Raw genomic sequence first — 22,773 nt, forward strand, 5'->3', positions numbered from 1 at the left:
AAGGAGAGTAAAAAGGAATCCTGGGAGTGCTATGTTTCCTCCCAGGGGATGTATGTCTCTTCACCTCAGGTTTGGTCCTAGCTCCATAGCCTTCTGGACCACCAGTGACAGTCAGAGTTGTATCCTCAAAGGTGCTCTGTGTACTGATCCATTGGTCCTCGCAGAACACCTCGCAACACATTTTGTGACAGCATTGGCTTCCTCTTCCTATCCTGCTACGTTTCTCTGGCAGAAATGCCAAGTTGTACAGACCTCTCTCCGTTTCAACCCTCTCCAAGCTGAACCCTATAATGAAACCTTCACTGAATGGGGATTATTGGAGGCTCTTACCTCTTCACATGACATGGGCCCAGGCCTCGATTCTGTCCACAACCAGATGATCCAACATTTGGTCGTTACCTAGAGGCAACATCTACTCAGGATCTACAACCACATTTGGCTCACAAGTGCCTTTCCCTCACAATGGTGAGACAGCATAGTTATACCTGTCCTTAAGCCTGGGAAGAACCCAATGTCTCTTGACAGCTACAGCTAGCCTGATGAACGTACTGTTTAAACTGCTTGAGAGTATTGTTAGCTGCTGATTATGTTGGGTACTCGAATTTCGGGGCCTTTTCTCCCTGTATCAGTGTGGCTTCTGGGAAGGACGATCTCCAACAGACCATTTACTCAGATTGGAAACAGCAATCCAACCTGACATTTACTAACTGCTAGCACCTTTCGTGGTCTTCTTTGACCTACTTAAGGCATACAACATGGCTTGGTGTTATCATATTTTAGTTAACCTTCCCTGACCTGGGCTTTCGTGGCCCCCTTCTGATTTTTATCTGAGAGTTTTTATCGCACCAGCTCTTCTGGGTTTGACCTGGCTCTTCACTCAGCACCCCTCAGATTCAGGAGAGCAGTGTCCACAGGGTTCTGTGTTAAGTGTCACACTCTTCCTCATAGCCATGATTGGACTTGTAGCCTCTATTGGGTCTCTGGTTACGCTGGTGTTGTGTGTCGACGATTTTTGCGCCTGATGCAGCTCCCAGTTGGTAATATCTGCTAAGTGCCAGCTCCAAGGTGCCATCTGATGGGTCTCTGCATGGGCCTTCTTCCATAGCTTCCAGTTTTCTCCCTCCAAAACACAGGTTATGCATTTTTGTTGTGGACCCACAGTACACCACGATCCATAACTTCACTTGGGTGACAACCTCCTAGATGTTGTACCACAGTTCCATTTCTTGGGTGTTATTTTTTATAGAAAGCTGACTTGGCTGTCCTATGTTTGCCATCTGAAGACTACATACAGGCGGAAAGTTAATGCGCTCTGCCTCCTGGCCCACACATCTTGGAGTGCAGACCATGCTACTCTTCTCCATCTTTACCATGCTCTGGTCTTGTTCAGACTAGATTATGGTTGTCAGGTTTATGGCTTAGACGTTCCTTCCACTCTGAAAATACTTGACCCTGTTCACCACTGTGGGGTGTGTCTGGCTATTGGTGCCTTCCGCACCAGTCCCGTTGACAGTCTCCTCACAGAAGCGGGGTTTTCACCTCAACAAATACAGTGGAGCCAACTCCTGGTTTCTTACGCAATTGCCATTTGCCAATTCCATGACCATCCTGTGTAACCAGCCCTCTTTGTAAGCGAGGGATGTCTCCCTCCTGATAACCGCCCAAGGGTGGGATTGCCAGTTGGAATGCATCTAACTCTCCTCCATCTCCACTCACTAGAATGCCCTCTGTGTATTCCCTCCCACATCCTCCCTTGGATGGTGCCTAGACCACGGATTAGGACCAACCTATTCGAGGATCTAAGGTCTCTGTTGCCCCAACGGTCATTCAGCGTCTTGTACGTCCCATCCTTGCAGAGTTCGAGGGTGCTACCATCTTCTGCTCTGATAGTTCTAAGACGATAAATAAGGCAGGATATGCTTTCATGTCTCTTACTGGCTTAGAACATCATTTATTGCTGGGATCATGTTGTGCTCACCCTTTGGTCTCTGCTATCCATGACATTCTGTCTGCCCTTGGCCGTGCTGCCTGCTCAGTTGTCTTTCTCTGGGTCCCAAGCCATGTGTGCATCCCAGGGAATGAACTGGCCAACCGTTTGGCTAGAGAGGCAGGTACTTACCCCCTTCCCTTTTTGGCCAAAAGTGTCATGGCATCTGGTGCACTGCTATTCTCAGTAATAAAATCTGCACAATCAAGAAGGTTACTGTGGTTTGGCACTCTTCCTTCCGCTCCTCTCAGCAGGAGTCCACTGTCTTATGCTGTCTACTCATTTGTCGTACCAGGCTCACCCATTGTTTCCTGTTATCGTAATGAACCGCCACCACAGTGTGGTTGTGGAGCCAGACTGATGGTATCCCATATATTGTTGGAATGTCCCCTTCTTATGGCCTTTTGTAATAATTATAATCGTCCAGATCCATAATTTTAATATTAGCAGATAGTTCATGGATGGTTGAACTGGTTCTCTGTTTCCTCCATGAAAATGGTTTTTATTTCCAAATATAAGGTTTTGCTTTACTCCTTGAGCAGGGGCAGGGTGGTTGTGATTGGGTCCTCTCTTCATGTTTTCTTGTTCTGGAACCCCGTGACCTTTTCTCTGTGGAAAGATCGCTCTTTTACCCCTCTGTCTTTACCAGTTTTTAGATTTGATCTACCCCTTTTATGCCTTCTACTGTGTGTGTTTTAACTCCTCTGAATGGATCCGTCCAGTTTTAGTGGACCCTCTCTGTTTTGCAAGTAACTTTGGAGTCATGGGACTGATGACCTTGCCGTTTGGTCCTATAATGCCCCAAAATTAGTCAATTAATCAATCAATCTGTTGTCACATTCACATATAATACAGCAATGCAAGACACTGAAAGTTTCATACTTGTATACTTGATTATAGTTGAGAGTCTGGGCAATAATATATCTTTCTTTCCATTTCAACTTCACAATGCTCAGGAGGGTTACATCGAACAGCTCACTCATCACCAGAACTGGAGTAGTTAGTAAGACAACAGTGCCACATATGGACCTTGGACACACAGTGAACGATTTCTATCAAACAGCAACCTGTGAGCTACAATCCAGGTGACCTTGTATGGATTTTTTAATCTGTATGGAAGGTTGGGCTACTGGGAAAATGTTAACTAAAGCACTTCTTTGGTCCCTACTGAATCCTGTGTTCCAATGTCATCTACTTAATCGTAGATGGTGATCCTACATTAAGGAGATAATATCATCCTGGCTTTGCATGAATCTCTGTTGTAGTTCTGTTGCTTCAGATACATGCCTGACAGTCATGTTTTCTAGATATAAGTAGTTACTTGAGGCATCTACAAGTGCTGTCACCCGAAATATGACAGATTAGATGTAGATGTAGCCAGATCCAGGAACTCAGTCTATTCCAAAACAGCGGGTAGCCATTTTGCCAGGAGGGGAAGTACCTGCTGTTTTGCTGGGGAGGGGGGGGGTGGAGATAATGCACAGACCGTGCATCATTCATCATGGCATAGCTGTTGTTGTTACTGGGTGGGAATGTGTAGATCAGTGGTTTGATTCGTGTTCCTTGCAAATTATTATTATTATTTGATATTGCTGGAATTTTCTGGGCCATATTATTTACGAAAAGTTGTAGCATACTAGAACATCTGACTTAGTTCATATCAACTAAGGGAGGCTAAGAAAAAAAATCTTACCTTCACAGTCCCAGGCATTATCAAATTTAACATAATTTTTAAAATTTAGAACTGAGTTAGAAACCTATTTTTTTTATTTATTTTGTCCAAAAAAGTACTGGCTCGAGATACAGGCAGTCAAAGATGGTGCCTTGAGCATCATTTCAAACATGCGATTTTTTGAAATAACTTTAAAGTGCTGTATCTCTGAAATAGTTCCAGATATTGTGTTTTGGTTTTTTATTTGAAAGATAGTAACTTTATGATTACAAAGATGGAAATGTGTGTCAAAGTTCTCTTGCTGTAGGGCCATTCCTAGCCAAGTGGTCTAATTTCAGGAAAAGTTCCCATGTGACTGCACAAACTTTGCTGAAATTTTGTGTTACCATTCACACATGTTCCCAGTGAACACTGATAAAGTTTCATATTCATTAATTCAATGCTTGCGAAGATATGAAGATACACTCAATTATTTGACCCCATAGCTCAGAGTCTGTCTGGCTCTGGCAGCCAGAGACAGTGGTCAGTGTTATTGTGTGTGTGTGTGTGTGTGTGTGTGTGTGTGTGTGTGTGTGTGTGTCTTTTTATTTCAGAAGAAGACCTTTTGGCCAAAAGCTTATGAATTTAGTAGTCTTTTTGTTATGCCTATGTGCAACTCAACATCTCTGCTATATGGTGAGTAGCAATCGATCCTTTTCATAATATTGTAATTTTTACGCCGTATTTTCCATTGTGATATTTGATTTTGCAATCCGAGCATCTAAGGCCCTAAAAATAACAAGGTGGAGGTGCATTGAAGATTGGCCCATATTCTGCTGGTACATAAATCTGATATCTTTTATAATGTTCTACATTTGTTTAGTACTATCTGTGGAAGACAATATCAAAAGTACTGATTATTGGGAAATAAGCTTGAGTCAGAAAAACAGCACATAAGTAGTCTTCCTTGTTTTTTTTAGATATGTCTACAGCTTTCAACTCTACAAAATCATTTTTATAAAAAATGAAATGGAAATAAGTAGTCCAATAGAAAGAATATTATTCCCTTTTTTGTGGCTTCAATAATTTGAGTTAATCATCTCTGAAAAGTGTAATTTTTTGGGTTCTGTCATGCCAGCATTTCTTCCCAAACAATCCCATCAGTGACATCATCTGGCTAGCAGTACAATTTTGTTCCTGATTTTCTTCAGCAAATTAGTGAAATCTGTAAAAAATTCAAGTAGCTTGAAGTAAACATAAGCTTATGATTCTTAAATAGACCACTTCTAACTTTGGACTCTGACAGTTAAAGAAGTGTATCATCACCTTGGGGTCCTGAGTAAAGAAACCCTTATCAGGTTTGGAGACCTGTGGTGAAGAAACTCACCGGTAGCTGCTGTTGCACAAATAGAGATACTAGTGTGTCCACTTTAAAAAGAATCAGCAATGGTTAAGCCACCACAGACACCATACTAACACATTTACACAGTTTTTCATGTGTACACTAATGTTCCACATAAGAGCAAACTATGCTAGCACTCACTATGGTATACCTTAAACCAGAATTAAACTAGGATACCAATAGCTTTACGCAATAAAAAGACATACTAATAATTTTTTATAACATGAATCCATTCCAAAGGAAAGTCAGGAAGACTGCTGTGAACTTCACCAAAATTTACACAGTGTGATAGTGGTGTAAAACCTACAGGCCGTTGTGCAGTAGTTTCATTACCCATAATCTTCATGGCTTTGGTAATGCATAGTTAGACTGTGAAGTTTATTGTTGTTGTTGTTGTTGTTGTTGTGGTCTTCAGTCCTGAGACTGGTTTGATGCAGCTCTCCATGCTACTCTATCCTGTGCAAGCTTCTTCATCTCCCAGTACCTACTGTAACCTACATCCTTCTGAATCTGCTTAGTGTATTGATCTCTTGGTCTCCCTCTACGATTTTTACCCTCCACGCTGCCCTCCAATGCTAAATTTGTGATCCCTTGATGCCTCAAAACATGTCCTACCAACCGATCCCTTCTTCTAGTCAAGTTGTGCCACAAACTTCTCTTCTCCCCAATCCTATTCAATACCTCCTCATTAGTTACGTGATCTACCAACCTTATCTTCAGCATTCTTCTGTAGCACCACATTTCGAAAGCTTCTATTCTCTTCTTGTCCAAACTGGTTATCATCCATGTTTCACTTCCATACATGGCTACACTCCATACAAATACTTTCAGAAACGACTTCCTGACACTTAAATCTATACTCGATGTTAACAAATTTCTCTTCTTCAGAAACGCTTTCCTTGCCATTGCCAGTCTACATTTTATATCCTCTCTACTTTCTGAAAAATAAATGGATTGACCACGCTGAAGGACTGACCGTCTTCAGAACGCGAGACCAGGAGGAACCGTGGCGCAGCAGGAAGGGCCTTTGAATCATTAGCCTCATTATGTTTGTTCACAACTTAGGTCACACCTTCCAAACACCTGACAGAGGGACCAATCAGCATTTTAGGAAGGTTGCAACACAGGCGTCAGCCTTCTCTGGGACTGGCCTGTACCATGGGTACATGCGAAATCTACTGGTTAACCGGAGCTGGGAATTACGTGTCAGACGTGTGAGCTGGCCTTCAGGAGCACACAGGGAGGAAGAAAAAGATGAACCTCAAACACCGAAGCAGAGGAACAAGAGGAGAAGGGAAACAATGAAAGGAAAAGAGAGCAAAAAACAAAGGTGAGACTGTTCTTATGTAAGCGACAGACAATGCAGAACATTCCCAATAACATATCAGACATGTTCCCCAAGAGAGGGGAAAAAGAACAGCAAGAGGATAGCCATTCAGCACGGAAGGGAAAAAATGCCGCAAAGGCTGGGGCCCTGTGGTAGCCAAGTACGAACCCACCAAAGAGTGGCAAGCCCCCTGGGGGAAATTGAAAAAAGGACCACCACTAGTGATGAATGTCATGTCTTTGTTAAATCACGAACTGTACACTTTTCGATTAAAATATGCTCTTGTTGGCTTACGTCAAGCAACAAAATGTCCCTCATAGGTGTTATTTCATGAAGTGCTGGATCCTGTAGCGAAAAGGCAGACACATTCATGTGTATTTGCCATCAACTGACACCATAAACTGCGAGCGTACCATGTGATGTCTAAGCATGTGCCGTGGTTACCATCCAGGTATTGCGATGGCAAAAGCAACTGAAGTAACATGGGCAACAATTACTCAAATTAAATCTGATGTCTTATTATGTTTTACAATTGTTTTATACTAAAAAAAAGGGGGTGGGGGGTGTCTTGTTACAGCTCATGGTGACATATTTCAGTCTGTTTTTCTGTTATAACTACAGAATTCAGCTTGTTATAAACCCCCCCATGAACCATGGACCTTGCCGTTGGTGGGGAGGCTTGCGTGCCTCAGCGATACAGATGGCCGTACCATAGGTGCAACCACAACGGAGGGGTATCTGTTGAGAGGCCAGACAAACATGTGGTTCCTGAAGAGGGCAGCAGCCTTTTCAGTAGTTGCAGGGGCAAAAGTCTGGATGATTGACTGATCTGGCCTTGTAACATTAACCAAAATGGCCTTGCTGTGCTGGTACTGCGAACTGCTGAAAGCAAGGGGAAACTACAGCCGTAATTTTTCCCGAGGACATGCAGCTTTACTGTATGATTAAATGATGATGGCGTCCTCTTGGGTAAAATATTCCGGAGGTAAAATAGTCCCCCATTCGGATCTCCGGGCGGGGACTACTCAGGAGGACGTTGTTATCAGGAGAAAGAAAACTGGCATTCTACGGATTGGAGTATGGAATGTCAGATCCCTTAATCGGGCAGGTAGGTTAGAAAATTTAAAAAGGGAAATGGATAGGTTAAAGTTAGATATAGTGGGAATTAGTGAAGTTCGGTGGCAGGAGGAACAAGACTTTTGGTCAGGGGAATACAGGGTTATAAAGACAAAATCAAATAGCGGTAATGCAGGAAGGTTTAATAATGAATAAAAAATTAGGAGTGCAGGTAAGCTACTACAAACAGCATAGTGAACGCATTATTGTGGCCAAGATAGACACAAAGCCCATGCCTACTACGGTAGTACAAGTTTATATGCCAACTAGCTCTGCAGATGATGAAGAAATTGATGAAATGTATGACGAGATAAAAGAAATTATTCAGGTAGTGAAGGGAGACGAAAATTTAATAGTCATGGGTGACTGGAATTCGTCAGTAGGAAAAGGGACAGAAGGAAACATAGTAGGTGAATATGGATTGGGGGGAAGAAATGAAAGAGGAAGCCGCCTTGTAGAATTTTGCACAGAGCATAACTTAATCATAGCTAACACTCGGTTCAAGAATCATAAAAGAAGGTTGTATACCTGGAAGAATCCTGGAGATACTAAAAGGTATCAGATAGATTATATAATGGTAAGACAAAGATTTAAGAACCAGGTTTTAAATTGTAAGACATTTCCAGGGGCAGATGTGGATTCTGACCACAATCTATTGGTTATGAACTGCAGATTGAAACTGAAGAAACTGCAAAAAGGTGGGAATTTAAGGAGATGGGACCTGGATAAACTGAAAGAACCAGAGGTTGTAGAGGGTTTCAGGGAGAGCATAAGGGAAGAATTGACAGGAATGGGGGAAAGAAATACAGTAGAAGAAGAATGGGTAGCCCTGAGGGATGAAGTAGTGAAGGCAGCAGAGGATCAAGTAGGTAAAAAGACGAGGGCTAATAGAAATCCTTGGGTAACAGAAGAAATATTGAATTTAATTGATGAAAGGAGAAAATATAAAAATGCAGTAAATGAAGCAGGCAAAAAGGAATACAAACGTCTCAAAAATGAGATCGACAGGAAGTGCAAAATGGCTAAGCAGGGATGGCTAGAGGACAAATGTAAGGATGTAGAGGCTTGTCTCACTAGGGGTAAGATAGATACTGCCTACAGGAAAATTAAAGAGACCTTTGGAGAGAAGAGAACCACTTGTATGAATATCAAGAGCTCAGATGGCAACCCAGTTCTAAGCAAAGAAGGGAAGGCAGAAAGGTGGAAGGAGTATATAGAGGGTTTATACAAGGGCGATGTACTTGAGGACAATATTATGGAAATGGAAGAGGATGTAGATGAAGATGAAATGGGAGATAAGATACTGCATGAAGAGTTTGACAGAGCACTGAAAGACCCGAGTCGAAACAAGGCCCCGGGAGTAGACAACATTCCATTAGAACTACTGATGGCCTTGGGAGAGCCAGTCATGACAAAACTCTACCATCTGGTGAGCAAGATGTATGAGACAGGCGAAGTACCCTCAGACTTCAAGAAGAATATAATAATTCCAATCCCAAAGAAAGCAGGTGTTGACAGATGTGAAAATTACTGAACTATCAGTTTAATAAGTCACAGCTGCAAAATACTAACGCGAATTCTTTACAGACGAATGGAAAAACTGGTAGAAGCGGACCTCGGGGAAGATCAGTTTGGATTCCGTAGAAATGTTGGAACACGTGAGGCAATGCTAACCTTACGACTTATCTTAGAAGAAAGATTAAGAAAAGGCAAACCTACGTTTCTAGCATTTGTAGACTTAGAGAAAGCTTTTGACAACGTTAACTGGAATACTCTCTTTCAAATTCTGAACGTGGCAGGGGTAAACTACAGGGAGTATTTACAATTTGTACAGAAACCAGATGACAGTTATAAGAGTCGAGGGGCACGAAAGGGAAGCAGTGGTTGGGAAAGGAGTGAGACAGGGTTGTAGCCTCTCCCCGATGTTATTCAATCTGTATATTGAGCAAGCAGTAAAGGAAACAAAAGAAAAATTCGGAGTAGGTATTAAAATTCATGGAGAAGAAGTAAAAACTTTTAGGTTCGCCGATGACTTTGTAATTCTGTCAGAGACAGCAAAGGACTTGGAAGAGCAGTTGAACGGAATGGACAGTGTCTTCAAAGGAGGATATAAGATGAACATCAACAAAAGCAAAACGAGGATAATGGAATGTAGTCAAATTAAGTCGGGTGATGCTGAGGGTATTAGATTAGGAAATGAGACACTTAAAGTAGTAAAGGCGTTTTGCTATTTGGGGAGCAAAATAACTGATGATGGTCGAAGTAGAGAGGATATAAAATGTAGACTGGCAATGGCAAGGAAAGCGTTTCTGAAGAAGAGAAATTTGTTAACATCGAGTATAGATTTAAGTGTCAGGAAGTCGTTTCTGAAAGTATTTGTATGGAGTGTAGCCATGTAATCCTGCTCTCATTTACGGAATGGCACTTCGCTTTTGGATACTACTTCTGATTCTCAAGAACAACTGCTTGCTGCCTTGCTTCTCCATGGCTACCCTGTTCATGTCGAGGCCCGTAGAACTTTGAATTCTTCCTGTGGTGTGATTTACACCAGGCTGCTCGGCGGTCTAACAGAGGCTGAAATCCAATCTTACCTCTTCGATCAGGGTGTCATTGCCGTCCATTGTGTAATGGAAAAAGGTAGATTCCTGGTAGATAGTACCCATCTGCACACTTTTCCTCACCTTTGATAGAGTGGTGTTGCCGTCCAAGATCAAAGCAGGCTATGAAATAATCACAGTCCGGCTGTATATCCCCCCCCCCCTCTCGCCCCTCCCCAGTATCAACTGTAATAGCGGCCATGCCGCCTCTCGGGATTGTCCCGTGTATCTTAATGAGCGGATTGTCAAAGAGATCTGGGTGACGGAAAAATGCCTTACCCAGTTGCTTGGTAGTTACCAGCTAGTCGTAAACCCTTTGTTCTCCCATCTGGCACCTATAGTGCTGTTCTCGTTACCCCTCGCTCCATGAAATACATGGCCACGCAGACATGCGATCTCAAATTGAGCTCTGAAGTTATGAAATAGCTCAGTGCCAAGGTAGCATCGCCATCCCCCCCCCCCCCCCCCCAATACAACAAATCGTCAAACTCTCACCTTAAGGGGGGGGGGGGGGAAGCCACCAGCTACGCAATCGGTAGGGCAGAAAGGACAGAAGGAGAACTCCCTTGTAGACTTCCTCCATCCCTACAGTCAAACAACACCCTAGTCTTCCTCTAACTGGAAAGACTCGAAGAAATCCTCCAAAGGCAAACTATCTTCTTTGCCAACTTGAAGATCCTCTTTGATGGTGTTGCCATGTGGTTCCTTAGCACAGCCAGCCTTCATATTGCTGGTGCGCACTGCCGACTGTTATTCACTGTTGGATTCCATGGACCGACACCACAAGCAAGCCGATGCTTCTGTGGACCCAATGGAGCAGGAATCTCCTGCATCTGTGCCCTGTAGTAGAGACTCTACACCGGCTGTAACTCGGCAGCCGCCGAGTTGACACCCCTACTTCTCTTCCTCATCACGACTGTTCTCCAATGGAACGTTCACAGCGTTGGGTCCTACATATAGGATTTACGGCTGCTTTTAGCATCGCAGCATCCCCTTGTACTCTGCCTTCAGGAAATGAAATTGCACCCTCACGACTGCTTTGAGCTTTCACATTACTTATAGATTCGTTTTGACCTTCCCCCAATGTCGGCATTCAATATCATGGGGGCGCCATGCTGCTCATACGGTGTGACATTCACAGTCAACCCATCTTCAAGCTGTTGCAGTTCTCCTTTCCCTTCCCTTCCCCACCTGATATTTTCCCTCTGTACCATTTACATCCCTCCATCATTCCATGTCATCAGGGCAGACTTCCTTCAGCTTATTGGGCAGCTACCTCCCCCATTTTTGCTACTCGGTGACTTCAATGCGCATCATCCAGTTTGGGGTTCTCCCAGAACCTGTCAGAGAGGTGCCCTCTTGGCTGACCTTCTTAACCAACTTAACCTCTTCTGCCCTAACACTGGAGCATCCACATCCCATTCCGACTCCTCGCACACCTATTCGCATTTGGACCTATCCTTCTGCACTGCGCAGCTTGCCCGTCGTCTTGAGCGGTCCATTCTTTCTGATACCTATTCGAGTGAACTTTTCCTGTGTGCTATCTTTTTGCTGACTCCTGCCCCATCCGCCTGCCCAAATGGCAGCTTACTAAGGCTGACTGGGAGCTTTACTCCTCCCTGTTGACCTTCGAAGAACAAGATTTCTCCAGTTGTGATGACCAGGGGGAATATCTCACAAATGTTATCCTTACTGCTGCAGAACGTTCCATTCCTCATACTTCCTCTTTATCACGTCGTGTCCCCGTCCCTTGGTGGACTGAGGTATGCTGAGGCGCAATTCGCGGACCGAGACAAGCTCTCCGCATTGTCAAACGTCATCCTATGATGGCAAACTGCATTCATTATAAACAGATGTGTGCCAAGTGTCGTCGCGTTCTTTGGGATAGCGAAAGAGCTAACATGATTTCATTCGCTAGTTCTTTTAACAGTTCCACCCCTTCCTCTGTCATGTGGGCCAACCTCTGACGGCTCTCTGGGACCAAGATCCATTTCCCAATTTCCGGCCTGACAGTAGCAGACGATATTATCGTGGACACTATTGCTATCTCAAACGTCTTGGGCCACCATTTTGCGGAAGTTTCGAGCTCCTCCCACTATCACCCTGCCTTCCTCCATGATACCCTTCTCTTCCCCGAATTGTGAGTGCTACAGTGCAGCCTTTACTATGAGGGAGCTAGATCATGCTCTCATTACATCCCAATCCTCCGCCCCAGGACCAGGCGCCATTCATATTCAGATGTTGCAGCACCTTTCTCTTGCGGGTAAGCACTTTCTGCTTAACACGTACAACTGCATCTGGGCAGTGGGCATGTTTCCTGGATGTTGGCGTGAAGCCCCATACCTAAGCCCAGTAAGGATAAAAACCTTCCTTCTAGCTACCACCCAATCTCTCTTATCAGCTGTGTTTGCAAGGTGATAAAATGTGTGATTCATGCCTGGCTGGTATGGTGGCTTGAGTCTCGCAATTTACTGACGAATGCCTAGGTCCTCCCATATGTCTTACTTGGTAGTACACTGTACACAGTCCTTCAATGTCCTACGTGTCCTCAGTGATACTTCCTGGTGCACCGATCGAAGCACCCTCCCCCGTGTGTACCGGTCCCTTGTCTGTTTGAAAGTTGACTATGGGTGCTTTGTTTATGCGTCTGCACATCCATCCCTCCTACGCTGTCTCAACACTATCCACCATCATGGCATCCATTTGGCCACTGGCGCCTTTTGCCTGGTTGAGAGTCTGTATGCTGAAGCTGCTGAACTACCACTGTCCTACCACTGTGACTGTCTCCTCAGCAGATGTGCATGACGTTTGTGTGCCATGTGTGGCCACCCATCGTGTACCTCCTCCTTCGATGATATCTTTGATCAGCAGTATGGTGTGCATCCCTCTTCTCTCTTACCTCCTGGAGTCCACTTACGTGTTTGCTTTGGCAGCTTAACTTCACACTATCTGCAACTTTCCCGGTGGGTGTGAACCCTTCACCAGCTTGACTTCGTGAAGTGGTCCGTGTTAACCTTAGCCTTCAGTCACTGCCTAAGGGCACTACTCCAGCCTTGCTCTATCACCTTCACATTCACAACCTTCGCATGGAATTTCGCGATAGTTCCTTTGTGTACACTGATCGCTCTTGAACTGACGGCGGTGTTGGTTGTGCCTTTGTCGTTGGCATCCACGTCTTTAGATATTGGCTTCCAGTACACTGCTCAGTATTTACAGCCGAGCTCTTCGCCATATCTCAGGCCACGGAGTACATACGGCGACACTAACTTTTCAATTGTGTCCAATGCTCACTCTCTCTCGCCTCCCTTCAAAATCTATGTGCGCTGTACACACCGCCTATCCATTAATGCAGCAGGTCCAGGAAAACTGTCAGTTGCTCACTCTTGGTGGAGCCACTGTGCAGTTTATGTGGGTTCCTCGTCATGTCAGTCTGCCAATAAATGAGGCCGCTGATGCTGCTGTCGAGGCTGCAGTCCTTGTACCTCAGTCCACTAGTTCCTATATTCCCTCCAATTGTCTCTGTGTTGGCATCTATCGGGAGGTGGTGTCCCTTTGGCATTGCCATTGGTCCTCCCTTCATGGGAATAAGCTCAGGATTATTAAGCCTCTCTGTGGCTTGGACGACCTCCTCTTGGCTCTCCTGCTGGGAGGAGGTAATTTTTAACTAGGCTGTGTATTGGACACTGCCTTTTAGCCATCGTCATTTGTTAAGTGGTGCTCCCCCACCACTTTCTCGACATTGCACCCGAGTTTTAACTGTTCACCACTTCCTGGCTGAATGTCCTTTTTTTTTCTTTAACCGTTTATGTTCCTGTTTGGGTTTGTTGTCTTGAGTTATCAGCCATTTTAGCAAATGACACATGGGCTCTCAGCCCCATTTTACTTTTTATCCGTCAAAGCAATGTGGCGAACGCCATTTAATTTTTTGTTTTTGGACCTCTGTTTCTTTATGGTGTCTTTAGTAGCCCTTTCTCCATGTCCTGTTTTTAGCTATCTTCTCTTTTGTCAATTGGGATTGACGTTTAATCATTTTTTAACTTCTCTCTGTTTTTGTGTTCTAAAGTTTTGAGGTGTGCGCATATGACTTCAGTTGTTTTTTGCACCCTGAAACAAAACAAAACAGGTACCCCCGGGTCATGTATGCATCTTGACGAGACTCTACAATTTATTCTTGGGTCATCTATAAATCTGGACAAGACTGTACAATTTACTGCTCCATTTTGTCAACCGTGTGTACTGCTATATACTTCACTTCTGAGATGACCCCAGACAGAAAAATAAAGAGATTTGTCAGGTGATGCTGGAGGGCAAGATACAGGCTGTGCTTGACCTATCTATCTTGGACCATACTGACATGTTAGATTTAATTTTACATCAGAACCAAAATGTGCCAGTGCCCCACCATGCTTCATCCCATCATGCATTCTTCAACTGTGGAGCATGGGTGAATGGAGACCTGTTGGATGGAGACTTAAACCCACAATATTTCATACTGAAGTCGGTGACAGTTAGCAACCACTCATTCTCATTCATTTCACAAACAGCTCATTGGTGGACCCATGTTTACTGGGACATTTTTTCTTATATTGTCGTGTACTTTCGTCATGTCAGTTTTCATTATTAGTTATGATGCACCATATGTATGTTAATAGGATGTAATAAATTTTCTGTTTGTTTCGTTCTGGTTTATTAACATATTTTTGAGTTAAGTATGCCTTTTTCTTTATGACTTACACTTTTTTCAGGAACTTGATCTGCTGAAAAAGGATGCCGAAGTGTATAAAATGATTGGTCCAGTGTTAGTGAAGCAAGATCTTGAAGAAGCTAAGCAAAATGTGGCGAAGCGAATGGACTACATTCGTGGTGAGCTGTAAGTAGACACCATGTAGAGTTTCTTGTTATACATAATAACATTAGAGCCTGTGAGTTTCATGTAATTTTTTACCACGCAGATTTTAATGGAGAAATATTTATGCAGATGCTGGTTTGAAAACCGCCCACTTCCCACAAAAAGGAAAAAATGACCACCTCTCTCCCTGCCTCCCTCCCTCCCCTCCTTGCCTCCCTTCCTTGCCCCCCCCCCCCCCACACACAAGCAGTAGCAAGAAACGTGACTAGCACACTGACCTCCTGCGTGGGTGGTGGCTCTACCGAAATAACATAACTTTTTTTTTTTGTGTAGCATCTCGGTTAGAAAAGTTAACAATAAAATCTGTCTTTTAAATTGGTTTTGCTCATATACAAGTGTAAATCGTACAGCACACTTCAGTAAAATGTCACATGCAAAAAAGCAGCAAAATTCATGGATCTGTGTTTGTCACTTTGACTTCACGGTGGTCTTCAGTATCTGGCTGAAACCCTCAAGACAGAACTGTGCTTCAAAATGTACATTGAGGGATGAAATATGTTTTTGAAAGGATGCAAGTGTCATTCCATGTCAAATCAACACAGAAAAAGACCATTTGCTAGCTCACCATCTGAGATTTTCTTGAAATTTGGCACAGGTGTACTTTTGGTATAGACTTACAAAAATATGAAATTTTACTGTGATGTGTTGATTTGTTTTTTAATTACAGAGCTGTAAAGTTATCATAAATGGCCCCACAAACAGGGAACAGCAGTTTTTAGAATTGCTGTAGAAGCTTTCGTAATTGAGTTAAAGACCTTGGATGAATACAATTTTACAGCAATTTTCACACCCTTCCTTGTGGTGTAGAATAATATGTAGCTTATTACAAGAAAATTTTTCCAAGCAAAATTTTAAATTTTAAATTTTTTTCAAAAAGTATGTATTTTAAAATTTAGAAATTTATTCCATGAGGCCAAAATATAAATTTGGGATGATAATTTCTTCCTTACAAGGGAACCTCCCCATCGCACCCCCCTCAGATTTAATTATAAGTTGGCACAGTGGATTGGCCTTGAAAAACCGAACACAGATCAATCGAGAAAACAGGAAGAAGTTGTGTGGAACTATGAAAAAAATAAGCAAACCATAAAAACTGAGTAGTCCATGCGCAAGATAGGCAACATCAAGGAGAATGTGAGCACAGGAGCGCCATGGTCCCGTGGTTAGCGTGAGCAGCTGCGGAACGAGAGGTCCTCAATTCAAGTCTTCCCTCGAGTGAAAAGTTTAATTTTTTATTTTCAGACAGTTATTTAATTATAAGTTGGCACAGTGGATTGGCCTTGAAAAACTGAACACAGATCAATCGAGAAAACAGGAAGAAGTTGTGTGGAACTATGAAAAAAATAAGCAAAACATAAAAACTGAGTAGTCCATGCGCATGCGTCCGATGCGAGGTAACTGCGCCGTAGTATGGGGACGCTACACCTAAACAAACATCGAAACAAAACATTTGTTTTGACAGAGTACAGGGAAAACTGTGCGACTGTGAAACTGTTGCATTCATTTGTTGCAGTTTATGTGACAAACTCTTATGTATTCATCACTTTTTTGGGAGTGATTATCACATACACAAGAAAACCTAAATCGGACAAGGTGGAAGAATCTTTTTATCCATTCGCCAAGTGTACAAGTTAGGTGGGTTGACAACATATTCCTGTCATGTGATGCACATGCCGTCACCAGTGTCGTATAGAATATATCAGACATGTTTTCCTGTGGAGGAATCGGTTGACCTATGAAATCGGTTGACCTATGACCTTGCGATCAAATGTTTTCGGTTCCCATTGGAGAGGCACGTCCTTTCGTCTACTAATCGCACGGTTTTGCGGTGTGGTCACAAAAAAAAAGACACTAAACTTATTACAGTGAACAGAGACCCCAATGAACGAACGGACAGATCATAACTTTGCGAAAATAAATTTTTCATTCGAGGGAAGACTTGAACCAAGGACCTCGCTCCGCAGCTGCTCATGCTAACCACGGGACCACGGCACGCCTGTGCTCACAATGTCCTTGATGTTGTCTATCTTGCACCATGGACTACTCAGTTTATATTTTGCTTATTTCTTTCATAGTTCCACACAACTTCTTCCTGTTTTCTCGATTGATCTGTGTTCAGTTTTTCAAGGCCTATCCACTGTGCCAACTTATAACTAAATCTGAGGGGGGTGCGATGGGGAGGTTCCCTTGTTAGTAAAAAAGATGATGATGACCTGAAGCCCTATTGCCAATAATCTGAATGTGTATTCGTGCTAATTTTACATTTCTAAATTGACATTTTTCATGAAAATAAAAATGAACACTGTTATGATAAAGATTCAAGTAAATAGTCCACAATACAAATAACTATAAAGTAACAGGATCTGTGTATTATTTTATGTTTGAAAAGGGTTCATTCATTTGATACTAGTCACTTTACTTGAAAATATAAGTTCTTCCAGCAGGAGTCACGGAATTTACTTTCACCAGAAAATCCATTACTGATACCCACAGAACATCAGCATTTCTTGGCTGTCAGAAGGAAGTACATGACCCAGCTGGATGAGGAAAAGTTATTTTTTACTTCATCAGGTTCTTCATTTTTCTGTAACACATACCCAAGCCATCAGTTAAGTAGAAAGGCGAAATTGATGTAGCCTAATATGTGTGCTAATTTTAGTCTATCAGGAAATTCTGACACTTCCTTTCCACAGATTTCTGAATCCAAAGAAATGTTTTTCACAAATATTTTTGATTTAGTTTTCGAAATGAGTGCATGGTACCAATGCATTCTGTTGATAGTCAGTGGTTGTTGAAAGCAATTTTTCAAGAAGCATTCTGATTCAACATAGTTTTATTGAGCTGAATATGCAAAGTCTATGTTGGCAATGTTCTCTACTGCCCATTCAAAAAGTTTCAGTAGGTTTTGTATTTGGTTTTTCATAGGGTTTTGTATTTGGTTTTTCATAGGGTGTTTGCAAACTGGTGCAAATTGCCAGTCTCTTTCCATGTCCTCCAAAACCATCACAAGCCCCTTTGCCACATGCTGCGGCAAAAAAGTGCCATTCTGCTTCCGCTTTAAAATTGTCATCATGGAAGCAGAGGTTTAAGAAGTTATTTTGTTTTTGTATTGTGCAGCAGACCCATCTGAAAAACAGAATAACTTTCCATCTCTCTCACACTATGTTAATCCATAATTTCATACCTGCCTCATCAATCCAACCCTTGTCATGTACATGAATAACACCTGGCGGTATTTCAGAAGCTTTTGGCTTTGGTTTTTGCTTGAAAATGATCATTGCATTAAGTTTAGTACTAACAGCACAACATGAAAGGACAACAATGTAGTGGATTTTTTCATGTCCACTTACTTTTTAGTTACAGTTGTAGCACCGTTCATGGCAACAATTCCGTTACTTGGCACATCAAATGTCAAGAGGAGTTTCGTCCGTATTCGCTAATTTGCTCAGTTCCACACTGGTTTTCTTTTGATGTTGAATAAAAGTGATGGAAAGATAATATTTTCTCTTCATACTGATGTGGCATTTTCTGAGATGTTTTGGTTTTGGTTCGCATTCTAAATGCAGGATTCTTCATAAACCTGTAGTACCAACCAACTCCACCCTTAAAGTCTGTTAAATTCCGCTGTAATGCTAGCTTACGAGAGTGTATTTGAATAACTTTTGTACTAATTCCAGTGCATTTTGACAGTGTCCTTGAATCCATTTCAATACATCATCTTTTAGTTTTGGCCATTTTGCATTCAGTTCTCTATTTGCACATTTATTCATTTTTTTTTTCAGTCCTTCTGTACTAGCCCACCAATCGCGATTGGTTTTTTGTTATTGGAGGGCTGAAATGCCACTCAGCTACTCTTTTTCCATGTTTTTTTGCATATGTTATTACTTTTAATTTATAGTCTGCATCATATAAATAGCTTTTATTGTCCCATAATAAAACTATCTACTAACAAAAATATTGTACTGGTACTAATAACACAAATCACTTTCAGTTCAAATCCACTGGTATCATAAACTGCAATGACACATCATTGGCTAGACAGTGTTCCGGGTTTGTAATGGCGGGGTGGGAAAGAGAGTGTGTTAGCAGCCTTGTGAATTCTTGCGACTCATGTTCATTGCATTGGTGCACTGCTGCTGCGAGTTGAATCCATTATTGCCAGATGGAGATATGTTTCCCCTGGCATCAAATGTATGGCCACTTTTAAGACAGGCAGAAATTTTAAATCAAACACTGGACATTTTTATATTAATTCAGAGTATAAGATTCATCTGAATTTTGGAGGTAATTTTTGGAAGAAAAAAGTTAGTCTTATAGACTATGCTGTAATTTTTAGAAAAATCACACTTGATAACGAATTGTGAGTCTTTGATTTTCTTTTGTGCAGTTAAGCAAATATCTCTGCTGCTTGGCAGTGAAGTTGTGCTGAACCAAATAGGACAACTTTCACCATTCAGCAAAGGATTCTTCCAAAATTTTATGCATCTGAAATCCACCTGCACAGTAAGCACATTTCCCCCTGTTGGAATCAATAGATGATGGGTCACAAACACTTTTGCAAGGCATTGCTTGTAACTTCGAATATTGACTTTTGTTTTACAGTTTTCTGTTTACCGTATTTACTCGAATCTAAGCCGCACTTTTTTTCCGGTTTTTGTAATCCAAAAAACCGCCTGCGGCTTAGAATCGAGTGCAAAGTAAGCGGAAGTTCTGAAAAATGTTGGTAGGTGCCGCCTAGTGATGGGGAGCTCGTGAATGAGTCGTTTAAATGAACGCTTCACTCCAGTGAAGTGTGAACTAACCACTCAATTTTAATGAACTGGTACTTCAAACTCTCCACAGATAGTACACTCCACACTTTTTTTCTAGTTCGTTCACTCACTCTCTTCCCCTCTCCCTCTCCCGCTACATTGGCGCTACGTCACTCATTCTCCCTTCACTTCAATCCTCCCTGTACTGCCTGTCGACGAATCGCACGGTGAAATACACTTAGAACAACAGTTGCACTTTGCTTTCACATAACCTAAATCGGCGAAGAAACCCCAAATTTCACTACTTTTACGCGATCGCGTGTTGCTAGCCATTGTATAAACGTGAACAGACACAAAAACTGCTTTCGAATAAAATAAAGAGGGATTTTACCTGAAATCGTACCAATGACTACAGGTGACAGTTTACGTTTTGAATTTAGAGGGTTATTATTCTCAAAAATAAAATCCCGGAAAACTTCTGAATAATTACTTAACGTGGGTATATAGACTTTGTGACAGTGGTAAACATACTCATTCTATTTTGGATTAAATTTTAAAAGGAACATAAACTTGGACTGCATTTCGTTTGTAGCCCAAGTTTTCAGTCCATAAATACAACAAATAAGGTTTCACTTGGCAGATGAAGACTTTTTGGCGCTTCATGAGAAAATGTCGAGCAAAATTAAACGTAATACCTTCTTTATATGTGACAGGCTTCTCTGTTTATCTTTCCTTTGTCCCCTTCGACCATCCTGTATTTAACTCAGACGCTGTAAGACGCAAAACGTTGCGTGCACGTTACCGCATAGTTCGGCCATCAGTTGGTAAAAATATGAAGTATTACGAAGCTTTATTGTACGAGCGAGGCGAAGCGAGCGTAGCCGCGGCTGAACGGCGAACTGGGCAACTTCGCCAGGCTTCTGTACTTCATGAATGAACTACTTCATTTGAACGCCTCACGGCAAAGAGTGAAATGAATGAAGTACTTCACGGGAATGAACGAGTTCGACCCATCTCTACTGCCGCCACAACTGACTTCCGCCGTCGAATATATGAAGCGCTGCATAGGCATGATTTGTAGGCACAAAGATAAATACTGGTGCCAAAACCTCTGCGTCAGTAAATAAATAAAAAAAAAAATTGGAAGACGAGCTTCTTTTCCTCCGCCCCGAGTTTCGACCACTGCATTTTCATACATTATCCAACGAAGTAAATACAAATTCCGTATTGTTCATCTTCGAATGTAGCAAAAATGGCCAAATCTACTTTCTGAATTTTTTCCTACCTGTGGGAAGAGATGGTTGCTAATAGGAACCTGATGAAATGTGAATCACATGCAGTATTCTCTTCACCATAAGAATAATACTAATATAAACATTTTGCCATGCATTCTTTCGTGTTTGCTGCTATCTCATTTAAATCCTGTCTGCCTAATAAACTACGAAACTAGAGTGAGACAACAGCAAACGCGGAAGAATATACGTAATGTGTCATGTTTATATTCATATTATTCTTATGCCTAATAGTGATAGTCAGAAATGAAGCAAGGCAACTGACTAGATTTTTAAATCTAAGATGACTCTAATTTCTGTGCAGAATTTGATGTACTAAAGAAGCGGCCGCACAGATTTTCAAATGAAGAAAAATTTTCGCCTAACTCTCGTTCAGAACATGTTCTATCATAGGCAGTCTATTATTTGGTTCTTGTTGATCATTATCAAAGAAAGCAGCAGTGTAAGTAACAACAAATAGCAGTCTCTTGCCATTGTTTTGCTATGAATCGATTCCTATTTTTTTTTATTTTATTTATTTTTTTGTTAAAGCGGCGGTAGCGCGCGCAAAAGCAAGCCATGCCGCGAGCGGCGACAGGCCGTAAACCCGCACTATCACAATGCGACAAACAATGCATGGCACAGTACAGTAATGCATTTTCAGCTTATAGTGACGTAAACACCCATAACAAAGAAAACAGCACTTATCAGATCAAAGCAAAATAAGCAATCGATTCAAACCAGACGAAGCACGTGAAAAAGGAAGGGTACCTGTATAAATACGGACGGAGCGCCTGACGCATAGCAATGGCTACCTGGTAAAGCTTAACTGCTAAGCTTACGACTCGAACCAAACTACTGTAGCTGTATCGTCATTCATTCGACCTAAATTGTGTCTTATATTACAATGGACGAACTTTGTTTCGATTTGAAGGTGCGGCCTAAAACTTTTCTCTCCCCTTGAATTTAGAGTCTCAAATTTCAGGTGCGGCTTAGATTCGAGTGCGGTTTAGATTCGAGTAAATACGGTACTATTTTCTGTCATTAGTTTCATATTTTGGTGATGAAAGTGTGTGTGTGTGTGTGTGTGTGTGTGTGTGTGTGTGTGTGTGCTGGAAAACTTGCCTCAAAAATTTTTGTATGCTTGTTTAAGGTTATACAATATGGGTCTTTTCGAAATATTTGATTACTTCAGTCTGATTCAATAACTGTTACACAGTCTTCAATACCTGGCATTTCCCTACTAACTACATCATCTTCATAAAATGAACATACAGTTCCCTTTGTCTCTGCTGGCTAGCTTTTCCCTGGTTTAAAGTGAACACTTGAACACACATCAGGTAGGAAAACAGGAAGGTGTAGTGAACTGTGGGGAAAAAAAAAAAAAAAAAAACAATATACGGTCCAAATTCAGGAAGCGCAACATTGAGCAATGTTAGTTGAACGTGCGCAGAAGGTAAGTGGCTATGATGTTGGACTGCCATGCAGCTGGGCTGGCTTCAAAGCCCACTTGGTGCTATTATTATTATTTCTTTACTTTCTCAGACGTTAAGTCTGGTTGAGAATGGAAAGTGACGCGGACCTTGATCAAGCGTCACTTCCTATTAACTGTACGGTATGTGTTATATTGCATTTAGGAACTTTCGGGTAATTGAACATGTATCAATAATTACGGATTTCTGTAGTTGTATATATGTGTTTGGATGTAGCTGTATTGCATTGATGTACTGGTGGATATTGTGTGGTATGACTCCTGTAGTTG

The 22,773-nt window shown here is 42.0% G+C and overlaps 1 protein-coding gene across 1 annotated transcript in view; it reads left to right on the forward strand.

Annotated features, from left to right (window-relative positions):
- Positions 1-22,773, forward strand: part of LOC126252560 (prefoldin subunit 6) — a 60,182-nt gene that overhangs the window by 21,399 nt on the left and 16,010 nt on the right. The window contains exon 3 of the mRNA XM_049953464.1: positions 14,826-14,950. Within this exon, the coding sequence (XP_049809421.1) occupies positions 14,826-14,950 (125 nt within the window). The remainder of the gene's footprint in view (positions 1-14,825; positions 14,951-22,773) is intronic.

This window comes from Schistocerca nitens, chromosome 1 (genome assembly GCF_023898315.1).
Source record: "Schistocerca nitens isolate TAMUIC-IGC-003100 chromosome 1, iqSchNite1.1, whole genome shotgun sequence".
In the NCBI taxonomy this organism is placed as follows: Eukaryota; Metazoa; Arthropoda; class Insecta; order Orthoptera; family Acrididae; genus Schistocerca; species Schistocerca nitens.